Source organism: Atractosteus spatula, chromosome 25 (assembly GCF_055471065.1).
Source record: "Atractosteus spatula isolate fAtrSpa1 chromosome 25, fAtrSpa1.hap1, whole genome shotgun sequence".
In the NCBI taxonomy this organism is placed as follows: Eukaryota; Metazoa; Chordata; class Actinopteri; order Semionotiformes; family Lepisosteidae; genus Atractosteus; species Atractosteus spatula.
This window is the reverse complement of record NC_142730.1, coordinates 3002286-3024619: the sequence shown is the minus strand read 5'-3', so window position 1 is coordinate 3024619 and position 22334 is coordinate 3002286. Positions and strand designations below refer to the sequence as shown.

Below are 22334 nucleotides of genomic sequence, written 5' to 3'. Positions count from 1 at the left end.
CATATGCTGCTATAACAGCATTTATAACAATCTTTGACTAAAAGATATACAGACATCCTGTACATAAATATTCATACTAATACACATCATATGTTACATCACATGTGTTAAGGTTAGGAGTATGTGATCTATTAATGTCATTGTGACTACCTACGTACCTGTGAAAGACTATTACTGTAGCACCTTACATAGAAATTGATGATGCTAGCTACAATCAAAAGTAAATTCATGGGAAAGAAGTGCCCTTCTGATTTATCAGCTACACTTTTGTAAGGGAATGCTCACCATGCAAGGAGCTTTTACAAATAAAGACAGCTTGTGGACCCCACAGAGACTGAAGAGCATGACTGGATTTGGCAACAGCCCTACTCAAGGAGCCCTGTGTGGTGCTGGCAGCCGGTAGATGGGATTATTGTACGCAGCAGAATTCCCTGTCTTCCTCCAGATGGCACACAGTGGAAAGCATTCCAATCAGAGCTGGGTCTCCTCATGGGAGTTGACAGGTGGGTCACACTGACGATCTCAGCGTGACGACTGACGTACTCAGAATGCAAGATCTGTGCTTGTGTTTTGCAGTGATTAGGAACATTGCAAATGACTGGGACCTAATCTGACAAAGTGAATGAAATCAATCATTTATTTTGCTGTTTGGAGGGTTTGCTACTTCTTCTGATCTCCTCCCAACTCCATTACTTAACAGAAAGGAAATTAAAGCAAGATGAAATCAACTAAATGTTCTCTGTCACAGACATCATTATCCCCTTAACCCCAACTGACCTGAGTCAGATACTAATGCAAAATAGGTGAACAATCAATTAGTTTCTTTGGCTTGGGTCTAATTTGTTTCTGGAGGTCTGTCCCTTGCAGCACTTTAAAATGAAACGTGGCCAATCTGCATGATGGAAGTGATTTCAAACACTGAGAAGATAGGGAGCTATTGGCAAGGTCAGCTCAAAAGATTATTTCAACCTCTGCCACACAAATGAAAACTTGGGGATGGAAGTGGACATCAAGAAGAGATATCAGAAATATCTTATTGAAGAGATATTTTACTGAGTCTATCAGGTCAATAAACGGCGCGGCTCTTTTCACGTCAGAGTGCTGTGGATGAGCTACTACTTATCCATCTACCCATCCATTACCTAGTACAGGATTGCAGGGGCAGCCAACCCAACCTGATAAACAACAGTTGCAAGGATGCCAGACACTTTCAGGGCAGTCACAGACAAAAACCACGCATACACTCATAGCAAGACCAATTTTCCCAGAACCCATTTAACCTACTAGAACTAATGCTAACCTACTAGAACCTGACTGTGGGAGGAATCCAGAGCACCCGGAGGAAATCCAGGTGAACACAGGGAGAACATACAAACTCCATGAAGATAGCAGCCAGGTCCCCAGCTCTGCAGGGGCAGAGGCAGCAATGCTGACCACTGCACCACTATGTCACCCTACTACTTGTCCAAGTAGTGCAAACTGATTTTGTGAGATACTCCAAAAAAGTTGGTGTCATGTTCATAGATAAAAAAGGGAACCAAAGAAGATCTCTCTCTGTCATTTACTGTCTCCATGACAAGACTCCTGTTTTCTATGATTTGTAAATTGGATCTGAATTACAGTCTTCTATTCTGCTGAATAGCCCCATTCTGATCGCTAATTTCTCAAAATAACAAGGTGCAAGAGAGTGTTGTTTGTGCCACAGGCATTGTGGGAACAGCACAGTAACCAAACTCCCACTTGAAACCGCAGACTGCTGCCTATCCATCTACACTCGGCTTAACGCCCAGGCGAACTTTCCACTTGAGGCGACAAACCCACAAGTTTCCTGCCACCTCCAGCCATATAAATCGCAAAAAACACACACACTTCACCAAGAGAGGCCAAAAGGCATAATGAAATCAAACCGTTGCTTGTCAATCTGCAACAGAGTCTATAACCCCAGTTTTACATGATAACATGTGAAGGATTACAAACCAGAGCAGACGATTCATCCCATCTAGCCTGGTCGTTAGTAATTAAGTAATTGATGAATTAAGAAGGTTTAATAGTAAAACAGTTAATCAGTTAAGGGTGATAGGAGCTCACCAGGTTACTCTAAGTTATAACCTTAGAGTTCATAGCAGGTTTTGTAGGTAACCATAAAACAATGGGTTACTAAAGGCTTGAAACAATTTAGCTACGATTAATTGTGCAGATCACTTGTTAAACTGACTAATTTGCAGATCCTTTGAAACACAAAGCATCTTTCAGCTCTGAATTCCATAAAGTTAAAAATATATCATTTACATGTCATCTCGGCCTTTAGAAATAGGAGTTTTATGGTGATCTTTAATCTCCAGGCCCAGGGATAAAAGGCAGGGCTCATCGACTGGTTTGTTATGTTCTTGTCTGGCTTGTACAAAAATGATATCATTACTGATTCAGAGCTTGTCTTGGCTACTTGTCACACTTGAACAGTTTGTTTGTCTACATACACAACCACTCCAAGTCTTTGAAAATGAGTCCTAATGAGTATCAAATCTGCTGAGCCAAAAGGCCAAACTGATTTGTTTGGAAATCCTTTTCGAGCTCCAAAGGGTTAGTTCATTACCACAACAGGATAATACACTGTCCAAGCTCTGTTGTTTCTACCCCACATGGCTGCACTATCTGGATTAGAGTCTGTCTGACTGATGTTAAAATGTTGAACATGAGCTCAGATGCAACATCTGGGGAGGCGTTGCCCTTGAGTCTCAGCAACATTTCGGCAGAGAAAGAAGCAACAGATCTTCCTAGATGCTCACCTACACAAGATACTGAGTGTAAATTGAGAGAAATCTGTTGTTTATTTAACACATGACCTCCATTTGGTTTCCCTCCCTTACGGCCTCATTATCAGTTCCAGTTTGAAGTCTGTCCCAATGATGTACCTGCTGCCATGGCTTTCTGCAATCTTTGTCATATTTAGTACATAGCAAGGACCACAAAAAGTCTTTCTCAGAAAGTATGGATAATTTTTGATTCTAGCAAAAGAAAAAGTCAGGCTTCTTTCATCTAGTTCTGTGTCTGTTGCCAAGGTAGCAATAGAAAGCGAGATTGGGTTTAAACAAAAGAATTTCGTATTGTATAATATTTCCTGTGATTTTGCCATCTGCGCCAACTCTTTCATCTCTTGTGGCCTGTGGATACTCTGAAATACCAAAAAGTTACGTAGACCCCACAAAAGTTAAACAGTAATTAAGTATGGTCTGCACTGCAAAACATTACATTAGGAAGCCAAGAAGATGGCAAGGCCATATTGCTCAGTGTTCAGACCACCCATGAGGCCTCCTCACAACCAGTCCCAGTCAACATCTGATTAACTGTATGTGGCACAAAAGAAAATACTGAGCAAGGAGGAATGATGAGATAATTATCAGATGCCAATCAGCACCCGGAAACAGAGGGAGCTAGTAAAACTAGTAGCAATTTCTTGTTATTTCTATAATAGCAATTTTTATTGTTATATCCTCTTTAGAGGATACATTTTTTAATAGCAATTTCTTCCTGTTTAATTTCTTTACATTCAGATGGCGCACTCTGGTTATGAGAAGTTTGAAAGAAATCTATTCTTTAGTTCTCTGCCTAGTCATTTCTAAAACTAAAATACACTTGATACAGTATTTCCTTATCTATCCATCTCTGTTTTTCTCTTTTAGTGCACTGGGTTTTTTTTTAAATCCAGCATGCAGAAAATCATCACAGTCTAATCACAGAAAGAAATATTTAAGGATTAAACCCAATGAAAATACTTGTGACGAACTGTAAGTACAGAAATTGCACTTACAGTTTCATTTTTAAACACAAATCAAGAAAAAATCAAGAAAAATAGTCAAAACAACAATAAGCACTTCAGTAAACTGTATTGCTTGCATGCTCTGACTGAATTCCTTCTTAGTTTCTCATCATTGTTTTAAAGCCAAAAAGGTTACGATTGTTGTATATACAGTACAGTAATATTTACTTGCGCACACAGCAATGGCATGTAAATAGTATAAGCGTACTAGTTGTTAATTAGACTATGCACAGGAATGACTGTAAGATAAAAAAATAGATTCATGGAAATGGAACAACAAAACTTTACCACGCCTATAAAAACAATGAAAAAAAGCTAAAAGCAATTAGTGGTGAATGATGTTCTCATTCATATGAACAGCTCTAGCATCTTTTAGCAACTGGTTGATATTTTACAGAAGTTTGTTCATGGTTTCTCTTACACCACTGGCAGAGTAGTACTATTGTACTAGTAATTGTAAATTCAAACGTTTACAGACTCCAGTATTAAAAATATTATGCCAAAATCTGATTAATTTTAATATGACAAAAAATAATACTTTAATGTTTTGATCTGTACTTTGTATGTGCTTCAGAGCTGCAATGTTAAAGCACAATGAACAGCGGTTATCGACGAACCTGGCACTCAGCACGTGTCTCTTTCTCAGGAATAAAAGGCAACGCCAATGCATTAGTGATCCACAGCTCCAGTGGAAGTCTGGAATACATTTTCGCATTTAACGGAGTTCTTTTACGAAAGTGCAGGAGGGATTATGACAACCAAGTCCCTTTAACTCCCAGCTGTCTCAACCCACATTTTCAAAAGGTACAAATGACATCAATCTACCTCTTTCACACCATTTCCACCTTTGCAGCTCCCCCCACCCTTGGTTAACCCCTCACACTGCCTGGTGGTCCCAAGTTTCCATCCTATGGCCAAGGGATGGGACTTAATACAAGAGGATTAAACCAAATGTCGCTATCCCTAACCACTTGATAAACCTACACAGACACATCAGATTTTTCGGTAGCATCATCCTTTGCAGGTGCTGTTTTAGCACAAACTGACATGGGAAAAAAGCTTAATGGTTTTGCACTTAGGAGTTTTACAGTAGGCTATTTGAGACAGATTGTTCGTCTAGTTTTCCTGCCATGGCTGTAAATGTTATGATTTTTAACATATACTTTGCAAATGAGAGAAGGCCATTTGGCCCAGCCAGCTTTTAAGTAGCTAATTGATCTGAGGATCTCATCCAGCTCGTTCTTGAAACAAGCCAGGGTAACAGCTTTGACAATATGACTGGACAGGCAGACTCACACAACACTTTGTGCAAAGAGATACCTCCTGTTCTCAGTTATAAATGCTCTCCTGCTTAGTTTTATCCCCTGGTTCATGTTTTACTACTTATTTTACAGTGATTAATACAAAAGGGGGGAGACAATAACTCAATTAAGAGGCACAGTAACTATTACAAGAACAAAGAAGAAAGCTCGTTATAACTTCAAATGCACAGAGTTGTGGAAACACAAGATATCCAGGTATGTTCTCAAAGATTTTATATGTCAATGTATTTCTTGGGTGCAGAAACTCAAAAAATAAAATTCTTATGTAAGATGTTTCTTTTCTTTTGTTTTCATTCCTTAATTTAATCTCAAAAACTCAAGTTGTTTTTTCTAAGAAGGCTGTTTACTGACTGATTTCCTGGCTAACCAGCTGTCTGTAATAAAAAAAATGTCTAGCTTTAGATTCGCATCTTAGTTTCTTTGCAAACCACACTTTTTCTGGAAAGGTGTGTTCACCCAAAGTAAGATGAAAAGGACATATTCTACAGTAAAAATTGTAATAAATATTCCCCAAAACCACAAAAATGACATCAATTTCCAAGAAGTTCTTAAATTGCAGAGTTAGCTCAATAGTTACTTAAAACCAATGTCCAATATTTTTAAAGTGTCTTCAGTATGAAATGTTGTGCTGCGTAATGTTGCATCCCATAAGCAAAACAAAATATGCTTAATGAGATGCAAAATACCCTCACATCTGCAAATTTGATGAGGGCTATGTCACCCCAGTTCCACAGCAATACCAAAAAACAAAACCTCTCACCAGCTTTAAAGTTACTTCTTTTTAAAGAAAAAATAACTTCTAATAAATCACTTATTATTAATAATTCTGATCATTATGATAGCAAATGCAAATGTAAGTAAAGCTTAATCACTAATGGAAGAAGAGAATAAAGCTTACTCATAACCATGAAACAATCAAAAGCAATACTGAGAAGAGAAAATAATATGACCTCAAAGCTTTATTTAAGGTAATAAAAAATATGACTTACAATCAGTGTAGTTAGGCCCCTCTTTGCCTTGTCCTATTTGCGTTCTGTGCAAAACATCAACTGTGCTGCCTTGCTGGTTTTATTTTTCTAGCCCCTCTCTCTCTATAGGGCCCTTGTACCAGGCCACATCACCTCCCGTATGGAAATCAGCCTCCCAGTGTACAGCTATTGTTCAGTCCAAACCCCACTCATTCATAAATCCCCACTTTGTGACACTGCCACAAAGACAGCTCTGTTCCGACAGGGTGCGGCTTTCAACTTGAAGCCTTATTTCTTCCTTCAGATGAATTTAGGGTAATAAAACTGTTTTTATTTGGGGAGGGTGCTGGTTTTGAAGTCAAGAACACAAAAAATGGGTTTATTTAACGGACATGTTTTTTTTCTTTCAGGAGTGGAACAGAGTAGCCTGACATGTTAGTGCTGGGACAGTCAAATGTCCAATCACCACATCTCACAGAGCATTGTAAACATACATTGTCTTTTCACGATACTTTATCCACCTAGATTTCCTTCTGATTTCTTTACATTTGCTTCCTCAGTCTAAGGTGCTGTATAACTACTGTAAATGTAGAGGCAAGGTCTTGGAAAAGCTTATGCGACCCATAAGGTAGAAGGGTTGAGTAACTCAAACTTTTTCTAGCTGTAATAAAGAGGCTCCAGTATTCCTTTTGTTCCTGTTTGTTCTACAGTAGGACATCAGTAGTGTTGTACTTTTATCTTTTGCATAGTGAGCAAGATGATACTGTATATTGTCAGGTAACCTGAAGCACCTTACTGGTATTCAACTTGTAAAAAGGCGAGAAAACAACCAGTTTCATTGAGAACTGTGCTTCACCCGCATGATTCCTTAATAAATATGAGGATCCAGGTGATATTATTTTTAAATTTTTAAACACTTTTGCATCCAGTATAGTTGGGATGCTGGTTCTTTGAATCCAGGCTGTGCTACAGTTATGTACAGTAACTTATGGCTTTGGTTGCAAATATATCACTGCTACAAATAAGCAAAACATTTAATGATCTTTGGGACAAGGTTATAAGGTTTTTCTAACCATGATTTGAAACTGTTAAGTTTAGTTCTCTTTTCTGAGACACTTCTAGTTTCCATGGGGACTTTAAAAACCAATTTAAAACGATACTGTTGAGTTCCTAACAAATTTATTAAAATGATGTTTGTACTTGTTAGGGGGTAAAACTACTTTGATTATTTTTTCATAATATAATGGCAAGGTAGCACTGTTCTTAGCATTGCTGTCTCACAGTGCTGAGGCCTTGGGTTCAATTCTAGACCTGGGGTGCTGTCCGTGGGTTTCCTCCAGGTGCTCTCCAAGGTTAAGGCTGGAAGGTTAATTGGCTTCTGGAAAAATTGGTCCTGGTTTGAGTGTGTTTGTGTCCGTGTGTGTCCCATCCAGGTTATCCTGACCCATGTCTGTTGCTTTCCAGGATACACTCCTCCTCCTCCATGACCATGTACTGGGTAGAAAATGGATGGAACATCTAGGCCAGCATGGTATAAATGACCATAAAGACGACTAAACAGTTAGAAAATATGAGGACTTCTTCTTGTGGTTTCGCAAATGAATACCCGTCACATCTTATAGAGGTGTGAAAAGCCCTGAGCTTCTCTGAAGATAACAATGAAACCAACTTAGCCTGTCGATACTATGGATGTGGAACTTTGTTTTTGAACTTAGTGTGATGGACAGAAAAGGCCTAGTCTCAACATAATAGGAACACTAAAGGTGAAAAAAAAATGTAATTTTAAAACCTGTGATATAGAAGTTCAAAGTCATAAAGGCAACTATTAAGAATGGCCCAAACTGATTGCTGTAATGTTTCCCACCTGGTGATGTTATTTAAAGCCCAGCTTAGTCTTGAAATAAAAGTACGCTTGGAGAACCAGATTGAGCCCTTTTCTGTGAACTATGTGTGGATGACAGTGGGATCCTCAGTTGGGCCAAAGGAGCCGTCCAAAGAGAAGCCTGACACAAAAGACCCCTGGCTGCTGGCTGTGACTGGTTTACATGGACACATGCAGGCTTACATCATGCTTTGGGCTGCAGATGGGAACGGTGGGTGCCTGTGCACACACACAGTCTTGAGCACTAGCAACAAGGATCTCGGATCACCTCGGCAATTCGTTATTTTTTTTGCATTCCAACAATAGGGACAGCAGGCAGAGCCAGAGCAAGAATTATCTAATCTTGGGAGCGAAAGAAGAACCGCAGGATTGTTCCGCTTTTAGACAATTATCTCTGTGCACGAACTTTCCAGTGTCTGTCAGTGACAGGCTTGGATTGTACCATCAGAATGCAGGGGACATCTGAAACAATGGGCCTTGTGTAGGAGGTGGAACAGGGGGGCGGGGGGCTCCACTATGAGGCAGCCACTTCTCGCACATGGTGGTCAGGATACAGTGTCAATAACTCACATGTACACAGAGGCCTCTTCAGTCATTGTGGCCAAGGAGAAAGGTCAAAACAGGTTATTGTTTTCTCATTTATTGTCTTCTTTTTCAGTTAATTCTTCACTCTCTTTCAGCTAATTCTTGTTTTGCTATCAAGACTCAAAGCAATGAACACAGCACCTCTCTGAGCCCCAAATGTAGAACAAGGTTGACAACTCTTTGGAGAAAAGGAGAATCAAACATCTAAAGTTGCAAAATGATCGCCATCCATGTCTAAGCGAAACAAGAGCATGTTCACAATGGAACAGGTAGACGTTTATTCCATGCTGAAAAGAAAGGAGACACAACATTTCGGCTGTGGAGCTTTCTTCAGGTGTGTCTACAATGTATGTTTGCAATGTAGCACAAGTCCAGTTGTAACCAATGTAAATTGTAAACCAATATTCCAGTATTGACGTTCCCATAGCTGGTGCTGTCTTTGAGAAGAAATATGTGATCCTGATCGCGAATACATCAGGCCAGTTTTTCACGTTTTTCAGTTTTTCACAAAGGTGTTGTATACAAAATTCTGCCCTTGTGGTCAAATCCACAGAACAATGATAAAAGCTGGACCACATTATTCTATGATTTTGATTAGCTTTCATATTTGTCTTCTGCCAAATGATGATGAAGTCATTTTAGTTTCAATGCTTTCTGAATATAATGTTGTAATATTATATATCAATTTCAACGCTGATATAATATTGTGTGACCTAAAGGAATGTAAATTTGGAGCAAGCAAAACCCAGTAACTGATGGGCATGGAGACCATACTACACTCTCATCTCTGTTAAAATTAATCCCAGTTGTCCTTCCTCAGGAAATTTAGGTAGCTTTTAGCAGGGGCCAAGGCATGGCATAAAGGAAAAAATCAGATTTGGAAATAGCTTCTCTGACTTCATTATCTAGTCATTTCTCAGGCTACAAACAGCAAAATGTCAGTCAAAAATGAAACTGTGTACTATAGGACATGAAGACAACAAAATCTCTCATTCTTTGCTTAACTGCATTTCCATTTTAAGTTGCAATTTTTGCAAAGACACATGCAAAGTTCAAGGGTCTTCTTGAACCTAAGGACCTCAGATATTTCCTAATCATTTCACTTACGTACCAAAAAAAACTTGTAAGGGGCCAGTTGAAAAAATGACTTGTCTTCATGTCTTTCTCCAATTTCATTCAATCTCCCACAGTATGTCTCCTTCACTACAAAACCACAAAAAGAAGATAAAAAGGGTAGCAGACCATTGTTTGATCACAACTGAAAAGGCTGCTTCTAACCGCTTCCTGTAAAAAATGCAGCCCTTTTTCTTAGACTTGCATTTGTTTAATAGTTAGCTGACAGGGAGCACTTGTCAAAGAGCTGTAAAGCAGCAAAGTCTTGTCAGTTGTCAATGAGAAATTCACACCTTAGCTTGAAATGATACCTTTCATTCTCTTTCTTTTCCTGAACTCTGTGCTGTCTGCAAATCCTGACACTTTAGCTTTAGATTACTTTGGTTTATTTTTTAATCTGGTTGAACAAATCTGACAAGAGCAACTTTTTTTCAGATGAGATCCTCACAGCAATGGGATATCAGGGTAACGTCAACTTGATGTGCTCTCAAAGCCAGATGCAGGACAAGCGGGGACAATGAGAGCTTTCTTTCATAGTGTAAACAAGAACCAATCCTTGCTTATGGTCTTAATTAAGAACACAAGAAAGGTTTCAAACCAGAGGAGGCTATTTGACCCATCTAGTAAACCAGGGTATCAGCTTCAACAACATGGCACAGAAGCTTGTTCCACACTCCCACAACCCTTTGTGTAAAAAAGTGTCTCTTTTCTCAATTTTAATGTTCCCTTACTATTAGGTCTTGCACCTCCCTAGAAGGAATTACCATTTTGTCATTTTTTGTTTTTACACATTAGAAGTGTTTACCTTTGAGGAATCTAGATATAACAGTCGAGAGAAAGCAGGCCAGAACTATCAGAGATCTGTTTCTGTTTCTGTCCAAGATTTCAAAAGATTGTTTCTTATCTCTTGGCAAATAAGAATGATTTAGTTTAAAAATAATATCAGGTAAACACACACAGAGAAAAAGAAGACCAGCGTCATTCAAGCTGTCAGACATATTTCTAGCAGATATTGCATTTATCCACCACAGAACCTCACTTGAACACATCCCAGCTCTGAGAAATTATTCCTCATGCTTGAACCGTTTGTAATCTGGGCTTAACTGACTGTTTCCTGGCTTATTAAAAATGGCCAGAAATATGTTCCCTGGCTAGTACAGTCTGTCAATCAGTAACACGATACATTAATCACAGCAGTTTCTATTTCTAAACCAATTTCCTTAAAGGACCTATGACAACTCAGTGGAAGATACCCACTTATTGCTTTGGTGGTGTTTTCATCTCTCAGTATTACAGTCATAATTACAGTAAAACCATTTCCAAATACCATAATACCAAAGTTGTAATGCAGCTTTTGATTGGTTTCTAAATACATCCAACATGTTTGTTTCAAGATCTTCTGTGATCAAATCTCCCTTTACTATTTTAGTGAGGCGCTAATTTTTTATCACCAAATAAATCTATATTTAATAATATATATTACCATGGTAGAACAGAGTCAGTCTCAGATGAATATATTGTAGTCACGCACATTGAAAGCAAGATCAAATAGTTAGGAAAGCACTGCAGGAGCCAGCTAAATTACTGTCATACTGTAGGTGCATAAAGTACCCTAAGTGTGAAATTGATCTAAACTATTATTTGACTTGTGAGGATCCCATGGCCCCTTTGTGGTCTAAGACATTGTGGAGAAGTCAATGAGACAAACTCCCATCAGATAGTGGCGATGGTCTTTCATTTAAAAAATCAGCAACAGTATTTTTATTTTATCCCTCTGGAACACAACTAAATACTTGCCTTCCATTGGTTAATTAGATGTCCCTCCTACCTTTCTGATTCTTTCCTAGCTAGGCCACTAAAAGACCCTGATTGACAACTGCAAATTTGTCCTACTACAGTGGCCACCTCTTCCAAAAGGGAACGGTTTGGCCGCCCAGAGCATGATCTGTAAATCCAAACCCTGCTCAACTTGTGGATCATCGGATCAACAAAAAAACGCAAGATGTCTATACATATGATGAGACCATTTAACCCATCATGGTGTGTAGGCTGTTTTACTTTCCTATTATTCCACATAATATATCTACTGTACCCAATGAATTTGGAATCTCCAAGTGTCTCCATGTCTCAAATATTTAACTCTACACCCACATAGGAAGCATCCCAAATTCATTGGGTGTCTGAGCACTGTCGGAAGGAGAGGACGTCCCTCACTAAAGTCACAGCAAGCCGCCAGTCACCTGGGAATGTTGCAGGTGTCGCTGTTTCACAGAGAGCCGAGAAAAGCCCTGGATGACTAAGCCTGTCCCCAGTGGAAGTGCTGAGTCAGTTGTGTGCTGTCGCTAGGGAAATCCCAGTCAGGCATGGCTAGCGACATGACCTGGGATTGAACTTGCGCTGTCTGCACCACAGGACTCAACCTTTTCTTGAAGGGACAGTTTTACCTGTACAGCCTCTCAGGAGTTCCATGACATTTTTGAGCTGAGGAGCAGGTCAAAAGGCGTCTTTGTCATTTCCCAGGGAATTGGCTTCAACTTAATTGGCTCAGCATCTTGCTCCAGACACCCACTGCCCTTTGTGCAAAAAAGTGCCTCCTGCTTTCAGTCCTAAACACATCATAATCTCCACTTGTGGTCCCGTGCTCTTGTTTTTTGCTGAGCCTAAAGTAATGCAAAGGTGTGACTTTGTCAGTAACTTACAGGCATTTTCAATTGTTATATCTGGTCCCGTTGTGACCTCCTCTGTTAAAGACTGAGGAGATTTGCATAATGTTCGTGCATTGCATTTCATGATCTTAATACGGTTTTCTTCATTTAAAAATCTAGACTATATACATTTAGTTTGCTTTTTCCATCTCCTTACCACCTTTTGTGGAGCAGGAGAATAGTGAAGCTAGTCAACATGCCAAAGATGTCTCCGATATTGTCATCTGCCCAAACGTGGAACTACAAGGTGAGGTGTACCACTGCACAAAGAGCTCTGGGTGTGTGGACATTGAATCAGCATTACTGAGGAAATATTCGACTCAGTTGCCCTTTTGGGATTGGCTTGATGAAGGCCTTGGAATTATAAGAAACTTGTCACAAACAACTGGGAGGTGCAGAATGCTTGAAATAACTCCTAACGATGTTCGTGTGTGAAAAGTGATGTCATGAGATTTGGTATTTTGAAGTGTGGGCAGAGGCAAATAGTTGCACTCAGAGGAGGATCTAAGGAGATAATATCTTAACGTCCATGATGCTGGGGTAGTTTTTGCATTGGTAGCACTGGAATGTAAATTTCATCCAGTCAAATCACTATGCTGACTGTCAATATATTATGTTATGCCAATAGCATTCAAAAACCATTCATTTGTGACAGAGATGCATTTCAGATCACATTTTCAATTGGCGTGGATTACCAACAGAATGCCAGATTGGATGGGTTTACTAACAGGCATTGAAAGAAGCAATAATATATGTAGTGAGTAGCCAAGGTAAAGAAGAGATATTTAAATCCCAGTTCGTTCATGCAAATTAAGTATCTAAAGAACTCTCACTGCATAGCAGCCTGTCCATTTCAGGTTTTATTTTTAAAATCAGAGCTCCAATATGATTAATGTTGTAATAACTATACAAATCTGTCCATACAGATTGACTCAAAATAAAGTTAAACGCATTTACATACTCCCACACCTGATGCTATCTTATATAAGAACCTGCAACATCTAAAATCTGAAACAAATACAATGCAATGAGATTTATAATTTATTTTTGCACTGTATGCAATCTAGGGATATCTTTTGACTTCAGTGAAGCAGCACTATGGATAAAACTTTAGCTTCAGAGACAAAAAAGTGTGTTATCGAAATGTAAAATAAAAGTGTGGATATATTTTATTAAATAAAAGATCACAAATCTTTTCTAAAAATGCTGCAAGATGCTCAAAAATGCCCAGCCTGTCATCATAACAACAGTTGGAATATTTCTTGTGAAATATTTTTCGCCCTGCAGGTACTATACACCTTGACACTGCGATATTATGGATATGAAACTGGAAGAATTAACACAGTATATTGACATGAATTCCTTCCCAGCATGACACATTCTCACAAGTAAAAAATATTTTGCCTTTTTTCAAAATAATTTACCTCAAGGTACTAACCTAATTTTCATTTGCCACTGTCTAGATCACCATTTTACCCTACCGCTCTGTGGTTAAAGATTTCGCCTTGGTTTTACAATGTTATAACATAGGGGACTTTTACAAAGTTCTCTCTCTCTCTAGTAAAAAGAAACCAGCTGCACACAATCTCCTAAAAAACACAGATCCTTTCCCTTTTAAGATCCTTTAGGGACCATAACACTTTGCCTTACTTTTGGAAATTTACTGAACACATCCAGTCAATCACTCAGTTTATGAACTAGTTACTCTGCAGGCAATCGTCTGAAAACCCAAAAAAACCTTTATCATAAACAGATTTATTGAAATGCTGTCGGAATTTCCTTGCAGAGCTGGAAACAGGCTGCTGAAGTAGAGCTACTTCATGTCTAAAGGATAACTTTTCCTTTTGAAGTATGCCTCGATGTTAAACATTAAAAATGTAAACCCAATGGAAAGACAATACAGTGCACACGTCTTATGTCCATTAGATCAAAAATATATTCTAAAAACATGTACACAGAATTTAGCTTTCGAGCTCCATGGAGGGCACATACAGTAAGTATCTTTCTTTTGAGCCGTAAGAGAGAGAGCTGCCTTACCTTTGCTGCTCTCCAGAGCCCCTCGTCGAGCGGAGAAGAATCAGGCGCTCAGTCAGTTCATCTCCGGCGACATCTGTGGCTTGCCGCTCAGAGCACAGGAGAAAACCAAGCCTTGTTATTGGTCTCTGAAACGTCCCACTGCGCTCGCTGACAGACCGCACGCTTGGGGCTGGCAGGCGCGGTGAGGCAGGGTTGTTTTTCTCCCTCTGCCCAGGGCTCAGCATCCCTTTGGCACTTTCTGCCACACACTGCCAACCTTATGGCACCGCAGAAAGGGGAGTGGTTGGAAGGAGTCACCAACGTGGCGAGGAAAGAGAATCACTCTTTCTGCTGCCCACACTGTCATTTCAGAAAGAACGGTGCGTCGTTACACTTATTTTCTGTGTAGTTCCCAATAAAATGGTGGTAGTCTTTATCAAGCTCTATGAAGAATGATGAGTCCGTATGTGCTGTGGCAAAGGTCTGAGCAAACCTGGTGTGTGTGATTCTGTCATCATCGCACAGCAGCTTTAGACCCCTAATATTCTCCTGGGGCAGAGCAGCTGTCACCCTCACACAACAAACGCAAATGACAGCACACACTGTAGAACAGCATCAGAAAGTACAAGCTAAATAAATTCTGAGAAGCATTAAAGAAGCAGTACTTAACTGAGGAGAATTGTCTTACAGGGAACTGTTTTGCCAGACATTCTTTCATTACGGTAGTAGTTCAGGTGGGCAGCTGCATCAGCATGCGTAGGCTGCAAAGGAACAAGTAATAGGTTTATTCCATGCTGAAAAAAAGAAGAAAGAGAACACAACGTTTCGGCCGTGGAGCCTTCAGGTTGACACCTGAAGAAGGCTCCACGGCCGAAACGTTGTGTTCTCTTTCTTCTTTTTTTCAGCATGGAATAAACCTATTACTTGTTCCTTTGCATTCTTTCATTACTGCAGTCTGAACTGCAGCTCGGAGGTTTTTTTTAAAGTTATTTACAGTTTTTGTTACGTGTTCTAAGTTTTAAGTTATGAAATATTGAGGATAACTATCAGTTATAGTGGTAGCAGTAACCCAAACCTTGTGCCAAGTAGTATAGGAAATAGAAACGGGGCACTCACACACATACACACTGAGGAGCACACCAGAAGAAAAGTCAAAGCAGAACATGCACACTCCACTGTACACAAAAAGGATCTGCATGTTTATGTACCACACTTTTCAGAAATATTCAAGTTTGCTGGGTCACTCTTTCATTGAAAACCATTTTTAAGACCTCAGGCTTTCTAGGAGTTAAGGACTGGAGGCACACTGTGCTACACAGAGCTGTGCTCTTGAAGACAGCACACCAAGACCTGGGCTTTGTCTTTGCTCTCTCTTTTATTGCTCTGCCCTCCCTCTGGTCAGGAAACCTGCGACTCCACCCTGGCAAGGCGCTGGAGGTGGATCTGCCTCGTGAGCCACACGAAGCTGAGGAAGGTACAGAAGAGAAATGACACCAAGGCCACAAACTGCAGGGCCCTCAGCAGGCTGGACAGTAGGCCCACCCTGATCCGCAAGAGGAACCTGGCCTTCAGCTTCCGAGCCACGAAACAGCGGTACAGGCCCGCGTCGGCCCCTTCCACCTGCCAGATCACATACGTCCCGCCTCCCGTCCTGCTGTCCAGCCAGTGAGTGCCATTCTGAAGCAGGAGGTCAAGCTGGGTGAGGGGCAGAGCGTGTCTCTCCCAGTACACAGGCCTGTGGGACAAAGAGGGACACCACTGGTTACCATGACTTGAGGAAATGTGGGCAGCAGAAAGATTTATCAAGGCATTTTAGAGCACTATACTAGTCTTAGGAAAAAGGGACCCACTTTTCTCTAAAGAAAGAGTATGTTTCTGTTTTTTCTGGATAAATAATGGAAGGCTTTTCTGTGAAAAAAAATACTATTTAATAATGATTATTCCTCCCTGCAACTTTAGGTGTCAGATCATGTGAGGATTTTAAATAATGTGACACATGGATGGACGGTTCCAGTTCTCAAGGTTATTTTTCAGGGACTTTTAAAAGAAATGTTGTGAAAAATTGTGAAACAGAAATTCCTTCCTGGTTTCCGAGAACTGCAAGGTCAAGGGTAGAGTGCATCTTCCGCATGCGACTGTAGTTATTTAATCAAAGAAGCCAAATCAGTGTTGTCTTTTTGGATTTGATGCATTCTTAGTTGAGCAAGGCCTGTAAAGACCGAAGGAATCTCATCGTTGAGGACTGACATTACCTCGGCCTGGTCTAGAAGTGGACATTCCATCCAAGTTGCTAATGATCTCATTGGGTCATGCTTTCGTTTTTAATTAGTCAACATCTTTAGTTTCTAGTTCTCCCGCAAAGAAGAGTTTGAAGTTGCTTGCAAAGCCTGTTGAATCTATGAAGTGGATAGTACTGCTTCTTTATAGAGGAATCAGACCTCTAGATAGATTTTTGGCATTGCACTGGGACAGGCCAAAGCAAAAACATTAGAAGTGTGAATGTAGTAAATTTCTCTGCTTCATTTTTCTCACTCAATCTACAAGCGTTTCAGTAGTCCGTATCCTCCTTCTCCCAGACACTGATTCTCTCCCTCCCTTCTCTCTCCCTTCTCTCTACAGCTCCCCCACCCATCCAACCACAGCCTCATTCTTTCCCTTCCATATCTAACTAAAATACCATAGAATGGTTCCCAAGAAGGACATTTTCTTCTCAACCGCTCCTGACACTTCGTAGACTAGACAGAGATCAGGGTCTCTTTGGATGTAATCAAAAAGCCTTTGCTTTGTGTCCTTTTGTCCTTTCAGCAACATGCGCAGATTCCAGTGGAGCTCAAAAGGGGCACAAGTTCTTCTTGAAGGCTTGGCAATTATTGTCTGATGAAACTAGTAAAGATTAGCTTGAAAGAGGCTCATCATTGCATCTTAATGCTAGAAGACGCCAATCAACAAGATTGATAGGCCCTTGGAATTTATGAAGAGTTCAAGACGTATGCTCCTTGAGCTTTTGCGTTAATAAGACCTTGAATTATTGAAACAAGCAATCAAAGGAGGACATAAGCATTTTGAAATGGAAGTGTGCATGTCTGGTAAGGTTAGCTTTATTATGGACGCCTTCTGTTTTTGAAGGCTGTAGAAGTTATTGTTTTTTCTGGTATTTTTTGTCACCTTTTTTTAAAAAAAGTCTAGACATTTCTCTGTGGGTTTTATTGTAAAACCAATGCGTCATTCTTCGAGGGGTGCTTGTGCCGTGTGACAGAGCAATGAATGCCTTCCTGTGTGTCCGTTCCTGCGCAGGTTTGTGAGTGGGGTTGACGCTCGCTGTCTGAATAGAGACGAGCGAAGATACCAGACGTTCCTTAGACATTCTGCACATTCCCAGCCTTCCACCCCCAGCTCTGCAGAACAGCTCCATCTGGCGGTCAATGTTATATCTCTTTCAAACAGCAGTTCGGGGGACAATGTAGCATACGTGACATTTTTTGTTAACGGTTTATTGCCGTTAACAAAAAAAAATCCGAGTATGTTGAAGTTTATGAATAAAAGTGCTAAAGAGCAATCTATTTAGATCCAGCATACAGAAATGAAAGTGGTACACACCTCCAGCTGCTTCCAAACAGTAGCTGTGATGTAAAAAACAGCTAAAAAATTCTAAAAGCTTTTAAAATATATTCAAATGTATCCTTTTCCACATGTGGTTACTTTATAACTATAAGAAGAATGGAAGGTATAGCATTATTAAATTGTGTGATTACATGTGAAAAGATAGCTACTGATGGCCTTAACAAACTCTTCTTCCCAGGGGAAGAAAATGACTATATAATTTCACACTCAAGTAAGATCACAACCTTCCAAGAAATGAAGGAGAGCTTAGTTTCCAGTTATTTTTACATACCGGGGGAATACAGTTGTGGTCAAAATTAACAAGCTTGTGTCCAAAACCTAAATACCTGTAGAAGTAGTAATATATTTTATTTATATGTACTCTATAATCTATCAAAAAAGTAAAAGACTTACTTTGCTAGAAAGAGAGATACAGTTTTAACCCCGTTAGCCCAATATACCTACTGACACTGAAACAAGCACTCACAACAACAAGCACAAACCTTTGATGACAAAAAAGATGAAGAATCTTTCATGGTATATATAAATCAAGAGTGATGACACCACTGATAGACTAGTGGTCTTAATCAATAACTGATAAACATGCAAGGTGCCCAACAATTAACGCTCACGCAGGCATGCCACCTCACCTATAGATTGATGCGGATGGACAGCTTAAGGTAGCAATACCGGAGACAGGCACATCATACGTCGTCACAAGAGCCAGGAACAGTAGGTCTGAGAAGCTGATTGTATGCTCCGTGTCTTCGGAGCAGTCCTCTCTGCAGGTCTCAATTCTGATTTCCGGACCCCGGCTGACCGCTGAGCCCTCTGTTCCTCCCATTCCCAGCCATTTTCCCACGAAACCGCAGGGGACCACCTCCCCTGGCGGCCCACTGGCGTAGCAGAAACCGGCCCTCTTCCTCTCCCCCCGGCGCCCGCAGCGATCGCACGGTTGCCAAGGCGACCACAGGGTGAAGAGCTCCACCCGGCCTTTGCTCCCCAGGTCAAGGGAAGTGTTGTCCAGGGCCTTCTGCCCCAGAGCTAAGTGGGAAACGTGCAGCCGGCCTACGTCCTGGACGTCCACCTGATAGCGGGCCAGGGTGCTATTCCTGCTCCTACACGTGTAAATGCCGGAGTCTTGGGTCCAGATGTCTTCAAATTTCAGTTCTCTTGGACTCACCGTCAGCCTGGTCTGAAATTCCATTGCAGAAAAGGACGGGCGAGCCTCGTGCCCCCCTATGACCTGCGCTGGGCCAAAACCTTGAGCAGTGAGGTTCTCGTAGTCCCAGGTGATGGACTCATAGTTTGAGGGCTCGGGACAGACCAGTGTAGCAGGGTTAAGACTAGCCAGAGCCACCACACAAGTCTCACCCATCACACATTCTACAGTCATGCCCGCAGCAGATCCAATATGAAGCACACCCGTCAGCAGGCATAAGAGGCTTACTGCTAGTTTGGCCATGTTGCATAGAGTCTTGCCATTTCTTCACTGATTAATAAGAACAGCCAGGCTGATCTGTCCCAGGAGTCCTGTCTTGCTCTGGCTAGTGGCAAATGAGTCTAAAGCTCTATTTACATTGTGGTGACATCATCAGAATGATGTCAATGCAATGAGCTGACTGTGAGGTCATAATGCAGGTTATGTTGGCGATTTTCACAGAACAGTTGCATTATAAGCTTGCTTTAAAACTAACACAACACTGAAAGGTTTTCTGCTCCTACATGTGTGAGATACATTATCTATCTCTAATTGGATATATAAATATTATCATATAATTGTTGTTTGTATTATATTGATATAATAGTGTGGTTCAGACAAGATTGCCATTCTCTGTATCTGAAAAGAGAAGTTTTCACTTTTTTGTGTATTATTGCGATTACAATACACGAATATTTTCTTTACAGTGTTGGATAATAGAAACAGGTAGCTTATAACCAGATACTGATATGGCTTTAGGTCTTCCAAATGTTAAACGCCTGTTAATAGGTATATAATCAAAGGCGTTACAAATGCAGGTTAGAGTATTTCATGTTTTAAGTGAATACAACTGTAGAATTTTTAGCCTTCATGACGCTTGGCCGAGAAAAAACAAATCGCATTGAGCAAACAAAAATAAGTTTTTTTAAGCAAATGCACCGAGAATTTAATCCGAGAAGCGGGCGTTTTTCTTTAGCATTTATTGAGCATGAACTCTGACTACATTTTTTTTTTCCCCCGTGTATATAACATTTGTAATGTTAGCGTTGACTACTGTGCCATCTGCAGATCAGAGAGTGAATTACGGTTGACCACACAAGGCATGGATATCCTGTTGAAAATGCTGATTTGCCCCTATCTGTCCGGATTGGGCCGGCGCTGGAATTTCAGATCCCTTTTCAAAGTCCGTCAGCTTCTCGGACGGACGCGGTGAGAGTAGCGCACCCGTCTCCTCGCGTCCTGACGTGGGCGGCTGTAGGCTCTGTATTTTCCCGCAAGCCAGAGTGGAAATTTTCGCCGTGGCGATCAGCATGACACAGCAGGAGAACGTTATCAGGAGGCCCTTGATAAAACGGGACCCTAGCTGCTGATGCCGCCGGCCGCTTTTGAGAGGGGCGCGGAGCTGTACGGTGAATTCGCCGGTCACTGCGCGGCTAACGAAACAGCGGTACACCCCCACATCGGCCGGGGAGGTGCGGCCAATGTGGTAGATCCCACCGCCTGTCCGGGTGTCCAAGGAATGGCTGCCGTTCTCTCTCAGCAAGCTAACTCTGGTTAAAGAGGCTCCTCTTCTCTGCCAATACACGGGACTAAAACATAAGACAGGGCAGAAACGTTAACTTTTGTGCAAATCCTCTTTTTATGACAAACTCCCACACAAGTCACCTTGCAATACTCATTCTAAACTACGTATACCATTTCACTATTGAGGCTTCATCACAGCACTGACATTTACAATTAATTATTGCAATCGTTTCCGAGTGGTTTCTACGAAGATAACTTTGAGACAAATTGACAATTTTGCACTTTTCTTTTTGCTAGTGCTTCACTGTTGGGTTATCCGTTGCTCTGTTTACGGTGTGTGACTTCTGACGTCTTGTTTACCTGTAAATAGACGCTTTGGGGCACTTGAGCCAGACGGGACCATGGGGTTCGGCGATGATGGTGTCCTCCAGAAGGAATGGGATTGCTTTCTGGCGATGCAGGGTGTTGGGACACACGTCCCAGCAGCTCTGGATCTGCAGTTGGGGTCCCCTCCTGAGCGCCGGCCCGCTTTCTCCCAGTTTTAGCCTCGCCAGACCACAGGGGAGCCCCCTGTTGGAATCGCTCCCGGGAAAGCGAACATAACAGAGCCCCACTCGTTTTCTCTCTCCCGGCTCCTGCCCGCAGCGGTCGCAGGACTGCCAGGCACTCCACCGGGTATAAAGAAGCACCTGTTCCCCAGTTCCGGACCCGGCAGTGTAGTTCCACAGCGGAGCCTGCCCCTGAGCTGTATAAGTTACGCGCAGCTGCTGCGCATCTTGGAAATCGATCTCGTAATCGGCTAAGACGCTGTCTCCCGCTTGGCAACGAAAAAACCCCGAATCGGAAGGCAGGGGCTCCATCAGTTCCAGGTCTTCCCTCGCCAGCTTTGCTTGGGAAACTAGACGAATCAAACCCGGAGTCTTGATGTTCCGATTCACACGTCCTCCTGCAAATAACTCCACCAGCTCCTTCTCTGCGGCACTGAAGTTAGCGTAAAGCCATGAGACCTCGGCGCGACCTGGAGGACTGCGGCAGCCCAAGAACACAGGGTTGTGGGACACGAAGGCTGCCTGACAGGGACGGTTCTCCGGGCAGGGCCAGACTGTATCGCCCTGCGCACTTACCCAAACGAGACTCAAAAACACCAGCCCAAGAACTGGGCAAAGGAAATACATATTTACCTCCCCACCCCTCCACAAAGAATTCGACTTCCAAGTTTCTTAGAATCCTCAAACGCATCAGTCGTTACGTGGGCTTCTAGAACCCGGTATTCTAGAATACAGCGCACAACTGGTAGACTCATACGTTCTCCCGGTGAGGCTGCACAGTGGTGGTGGAGGAGAGTCCCCATTAACTGTAAAGCGCTTGGAGCGGAGTGTTCTGAAAAAGCGCTATAGAAATGTAAGGAATTATTACTACTCCGTTGGCAAATCACACGGGGCGGAATAAAATAGCTAAACCTGTATCAGTCCCTAGGTCTTAGAAAACTAGAAAAATGTTGCCTCTTCAAAGCTACAAAACATGGAAAAACGACAAATGGTGCCGAACGACGTCTTCTGAAAACTGTAATATTTGCCGGTTCTATAAACTTAACATTCTCG

At 41.5% G+C, this 22334-nt stretch overlaps 3 protein-coding genes across 9 annotated transcripts in view; all 3 read right to left on the bottom strand.

Annotated features, from left to right (window-relative positions):
• Positions 1-14538, bottom strand: part of mag (myelin associated glycoprotein) — a 40961-nt gene extending 26423 nt beyond the window's left edge. For 5 of the 7 annotated variants that reach the window (XM_088905863.1, XM_088905866.1, XM_088905868.1 and 2 more), the window contains exon 1: positions 14430-14538. The gene's annotated coding sequence lies outside the window, so the exon portion shown is untranslated. Of the gene's footprint in view, positions 1-6128; positions 6177-14429 lie in introns of those variants that run through there. The other 2 variants (XM_088905864.1, XM_088905869.1) reach the window with 1 other exon arrangement.
• Positions 14539-15806: 1268 nt separating this feature from the next.
• On the bottom strand, positions 15807-19473 carry LOC148815075 (protein FAM187B-like). Its single transcript, XM_088905875.1, has 2 exons — positions 18659-19473; positions 15807-16143 (listed from the first exon to the last, which is right to left on the bottom strand). The coding sequence occupies exons 1-2, from the start codon at positions 19471-19473 to the stop codon at positions 15807-15809; spliced, it is 1152 nt and encodes a 383-aa protein (XP_088762001.1).
• Positions 19474-20260: 787 nt separating this feature from the next.
• LOC148815074 (protein FAM187B-like) lies at positions 20261-21908 on the bottom strand. The gene is made up of 2 exons (XM_088905873.1): positions 21094-21908; positions 20261-20798 (listed from the first exon to the last, which is right to left on the bottom strand). The coding sequence occupies exons 1-2, from the start codon at positions 21906-21908 to the stop codon at positions 20291-20293; spliced, it is 1323 nt and encodes a 440-aa protein (XP_088761999.1). The 3' UTR covers positions 20261-20290.
• Between the last annotated feature and the right edge of the window lie 426 nt (positions 21909-22334).

Coding starts and splice junctions, on each gene's coding strand:
- LOC148815075 (XM_088905875.1), bottom strand. CDS start 19,473: ATGGCCAAACTAGCAGTAAGCCTCTTATGCCTGCTGACGGGTGTGCTT. Junction 16,144..18,658: donor CCATCCGCATCAATCTATAG/GTGAGGTGGCAT, acceptor TTTGTCCCACAG/GCCTGTGTACTGGGAGAGAC.
- LOC148815074 (XM_088905873.1), bottom strand. CDS start 21,908: ATGTATTTCCTTTGCCCAGTTCTTGGGCTGGTGTTTTTGAGTCTCGTT. Junction 20,799..21,093: donor CCCAAAGCGTCTATTTACAG/GTAAACAAGACG, acceptor CTTATGTTTTAG/TCCCGTGTATTGGCAGAGAA.